The sequence below is a fragment of the Nicotiana tabacum genome, chromosome 11 (genome assembly GCF_000715075.1).
Source record: "Nicotiana tabacum cultivar K326 chromosome 11, ASM71507v2, whole genome shotgun sequence".
Classification (NCBI taxonomy): Eukaryota; Viridiplantae; Streptophyta; class Magnoliopsida; order Solanales; family Solanaceae; genus Nicotiana; species Nicotiana tabacum.
In genome coordinates this window covers 125,910,657-125,914,991 of record NC_134090.1, presented here as the reverse complement: position 1 = coordinate 125,914,991, position 4,335 = coordinate 125,910,657, and the positions used below count along the sequence as shown (strand labels likewise).

The following is a 4,335-nucleotide window of genomic DNA, read 5'->3' as shown; positions in this document are numbered from 1 at the left end:
ACCGATACTCAAAAGTAAGTTTTATAGAGCGGTGGTTAGACCGTCCATGTTGTATGGGGCTGAGTGTTGGCCAGTTAAGAACTCACATATCCAGAAGATGAAAATAGCAAAAATGAGGATGTTGAGGTGTATGTGTGGGCACACTAAGATGGACAAGATTAAGAATGAGGATATTCGGGAGAAGGTGGGCGTGGCCCCCATGGATGACAAGCTGCGGGAAGCGAGCTCAGATGGTTCGGGCACGTTCAGAGGATAAGCCTAGATGCCCTGGTCAAGAGGTGTGAGCGGCTGACTTTGGTTGGTACGAGGAGAGATAGAGGGCGACCTAAGAAATATTGGGGAGAGGTGATCAGGCAGGACATGACGTGGCTTCAGATTACCGAGGACATGACACTAGATAGGAAGTTGTGGAGGTCGAGCATTAAGGTTGTAGGTTAGGAGGTGTTGTGCATATTTCTATGTCGCACCAGAGTGAAGCTAGTCTAATAGGATTTTTTCTTAGACTGCTAGTGGTTAATGTTATGTTCACACTATTCTTTTGTTTCTCATAGTGTCGGGCCTTATCTACTAGTTATTGTTTTGCTTTTCATCTATTTTCTGTTCTTGTGGTGCTGTTATTTTTTCTATGGTTTCTGTTGATGGTACTGATATATTGCCTCTTTTCGTCTTCTTGAGCCGAGAGTCTATCAGAAATAGCCTATCTACCCCCTCAGGGTAGGGGTAAGGTCATATACCCTCCCCAGACTCCACTAGTGGAATGTCACAGGGTTGTTATTGTTGTTGTTGTTGTATATGAATCTTTATGTGGTAATTAATAATGAAGAGATTGTTATGCAAGAATAACTTATTCTTATCTTGCATAAAATATTTTCACATAACTTAATAAAGTATTAATTATTTAATTAAATACCGCTAGTCAAATACTACAAGAAATATTTTCTTTGTACGCCATACCATATGTTGTATAAGGTATATGAAAGAAAAAAAGAAAAAAAGAACAAAAACGTCGCATAGGTTACACAGTAGTTAATTTTTCTTATACCTCTAGACAAACTTAATATTATCTGAAAGAATTTTATACTTATCTATTGTTTCAATCCTTCTAATCAAATCACCCCTAAAAATGGTCCAACGACTTAATGACCCCTAAAGATAATAACCACCAATATGGGTTGATTAAATTAAGCATGAAATGCGTGACACATTTTCGTTTGGCCAATTGGCCTACTTGACCTAACCAGTTGCCATCAAGTGGTAGCAATATCCCTTTTGTGACAATCACAATGACGTGACAATTAAGACAATTGGCAAGCAGTTGAGCGCTAAACAACCAAGAATATTACTAATTAATTAACAATAATATCTCAAACACATATGTTTAACGAATGTCATCAAAGGAATATAGAATCAAATTCCAAAATACAGATCGCACCATCTTTTACATCAAGAAATTTGGACAAGCTAACAAAGGATATTTATAAACATAACGTTACAACGAATAAAAATAAATCCACACAGGGGGAATTAATCTGGCGTCACTCGTTAGAAACAAGCATCCAACACACAGCAGCAACACAAGGCAGCACAACTGCAACAAACGCGCAAAAAAAGTTAGCACCACATTACAATCAGCATTGAGTGGAAGAAGGAGCGAAAGAGACTTTTGAGAAATAAGCTTTCCCCTGGCCTTTAATAGTTGAATATGACAAAATATTAAAAATTCTGCTTGAAAAGTATTTCTAAGTGCTTTTCAAAAAGTAACTTGTGTTTTGAATAATTAATTTAAAAAATATTTTTGGGCAACAATTAAAGTTTGATCAAACCGTAAAAGTCTTTCAAAAAGTGCTTTTGGGAAAAAAAATTCTTTTTTTGCTTCTCAAAAATTACTTCTGTTTCTACTCAAGAATGTTCTTTTTTCCTTCTAAAAGCTTGACTAAAGACCTTAATTTAAATAAAAAAAATTACTTTTGACCAAAAAATAGTTTTGGCAAAAAAAAAAAAATTTGACCAAACAAACTATTAAAGCTCTATTACTTTAATTGCCTGTGAAAATCAACTTGGTGCATAGTAGAAAGATCTTTTGATTCAAGAAAGGTTTGCTGACATGAAAATAGAATATGAATCATGCATTTCTTATCTTCTTTCTTTGTCCTCATGATAGTGAAAAATATGAGCAATTTTGAGAAAAAATGATCTATGAGTAATTGCAATTTGAATAGAAGAAAATCATTGTATAAAAATATTTTGTGTTTAATTTACTAACCATTTGTATTTTATTTAACAATCTTCTGTGAAAACCGCACATAACTAAACGAACTTTAGTAATGGCCAGTAAAAAATTAATCTCCCCGACAATTCAAAAACTTTTGTATTACATAACCCAATTATTCTCATATGGAAAAATTTAAGCACATGCGAAAGATGATTAAATTCTGACTTCTCTACAAGGGTTTCTTCATTCAATTTATTCAACGTTAAGGTATCCTTAATTATTTATGAGTATTTGAAACCAAACAAATTTCATAAATGGGAAAAAGAAAAATAAAATTAGGGAGAATACTAACCAGCCTTTCCAGAAGCCATCACCTCTGGATTGAGTAGTGACTGGAACAGAGGAATCACCTTCAACATCTCTGGTTGGATAACCAGCCGGTGGTGGTGGAGCCACTAAAGCACCTCCCTGTGGTTGCTGCTGTTGAGTGTATGCGGTTGCTGCAAATATCCAAAAAGAAAATATATTATAATCTTCACCAAACAAACATAATTAAGTTACCAGCCATAACAACAAAAAATATATTATAGGGGAAAATTAAGCGCACCTTGAGCCTGGTTTTGGTTGTAGCTATTCATGTTGAAAAGATGAAGATAAGAACAAGCTAAAGATCAATGAAGATATGATATTATATTCTTCTTGGGTAAGATGTTAACTGTTATATAGCTAGTAAGTTTTTACTTGATATTATGTGTCTGTGTTCTGTGTGTATATATAGTTGTTGGGGTTGGGGAGTTTTTTTCCCGGGGGTTGGTGACGTGGGGAAGGAACTAGCTAGGAAGAACAGGAGGAAGTATACAAGTGGAGTTGTTGAAGAGAATAAAGAAAGGACACGTAAGGTGTGGCTCATTTTTTAATATTTTAAAAGGCATTGCTCATGTGGTAAGGCTTTATAAAAGCTACATTTATATTTGTGGTCTATTTATTTAAGAAGTTGTTTACTTAATTATTACCTAATTTATGGAGTATATGAAATATAGAAAAAGAAGTCTTTTCAGTTAGAAAATTAATCCTCTCTTTATAATCCTTAAATAAACTGTTTTATTCAACCATAAACTACACGTAGAAGAGAATTAAGAGAGAGATATCAGTTTTTACAATATCTGATAAACTGACCGATTTTCCTTTTAGATATGTCAGGTGTTCAACTCCAGAAAATCGTAGATCAATGTTCTTTTTCTTAGGGTGGTCTTTTATGAAAAATAATGTATTACGTTTGATTTATGTGATGATGTTTAATTGTACACTAGACTTATGTATACGGTGAAATCGTAGGGTCCAATTTCTCGTCATTAAGACACTTCGGAAGATACCTCGAAGGCTCGAGGCCGCGGCCGAGTATCCTCCCTCGAGGGTCGTCGACACCCGGCCTTGGGGCAGTGATGATTACGGCAATGGTAGAAATGGGAAGTTTCCAAGGTACACGGCAAGGACTGACAGAGCCTAGTGAGCTACTCTAAACCCGAATTAGGATGTCATCTAGTTGTTCCATCTCCGCTTCTTTGTCATTAATGTATTTTGTACTGTGTTGGGATTCCCCTCCTATATAAAGGAGATCCTTGTCATTTTGAAATCTCTGTTGCTTCAGCTGCTCTACGCGAAATATACAAGAACATTCTCTTTGCTCTCTTACATACTCTCTTGATATTATTGCTTTCATTCATTATCTTCATATTTGTTCATCATTCACTGCTTATCATTGTCCATAAAGAGCCTCCGTTAATTTTATTATAACTGTTAGCCACACTTCGACCCCCTTCGATAGCTCTCAACCGAGCTCCGAAATCGACCTCGAGGCCCCCGAATCGACAAGCTCAAGGCCCCGCTCGTTAGCCTATCGGTTTGATTATCACCCTATCCGTAACTCTCATTTCGTTTCTAAAGCTTACATACATAGCATCAACTGCTTAACAACTAGCATAAAAATAGATCACGTATTTTTAGAGTCCCATAATCAAATTTAATTGTTATTACCATTTTCACGGTAAGCAGTTTGGCGCCCACCGTGGGGCTAAAAATAATAGTGGTTATTTTCTTGCTGGTTTAGCTACAAAATGCAAGTT

General features: G+C 35.7%; 1 protein-coding gene across 1 annotated transcript; it reads right to left on the bottom strand.

Annotated features, from left to right (window-relative positions):
• Nucleotides 1-1,391: 1,391 nt before the first annotated feature.
• LOC107796481 (protein CYSTEINE-RICH TRANSMEMBRANE MODULE 4) lies at nucleotides 1,392-2,979 on the bottom strand. Its single transcript, XM_016619267.2, has 3 exons — nucleotides 2,820-2,979; nucleotides 2,565-2,712; nucleotides 1,392-1,588 (listed from the first exon to the last, which is right to left on the bottom strand). The coding sequence occupies exons 1-3, from the start codon at nucleotides 2,848-2,850 to the stop codon at nucleotides 1,543-1,545; spliced, it is 225 nt and encodes a 74-aa protein (XP_016474753.1). The 5' UTR covers nucleotides 2,851-2,979; the 3' UTR covers nucleotides 1,392-1,542.
• Between the last annotated feature and the right edge of the window lie 1,356 nt (nucleotides 2,980-4,335).

Excerpts from the sequence above, each read along its gene's own strand:
- LOC107796481 (XM_016619267.2), bottom strand. The coding sequence starts at position 2,850 with ATGAATAGCTACAACCAAAACCAGGCTCAAG. Across the intron at positions 2,713-2,819 it reads CAACCAAAACCAGGCTCAAG|CAACCGCATACACTCAACAG; the intron begins GTGCGCTTAATT and ends GGATATTTGCAG. Across the intron at positions 1,589-2,564 it reads GATGGCTTCTGGAAAGGCTG|TTGTGCTGCCTTGTGTTGCT; the intron begins GTTAGTATTCTC and ends CGTTTGTTGCAG.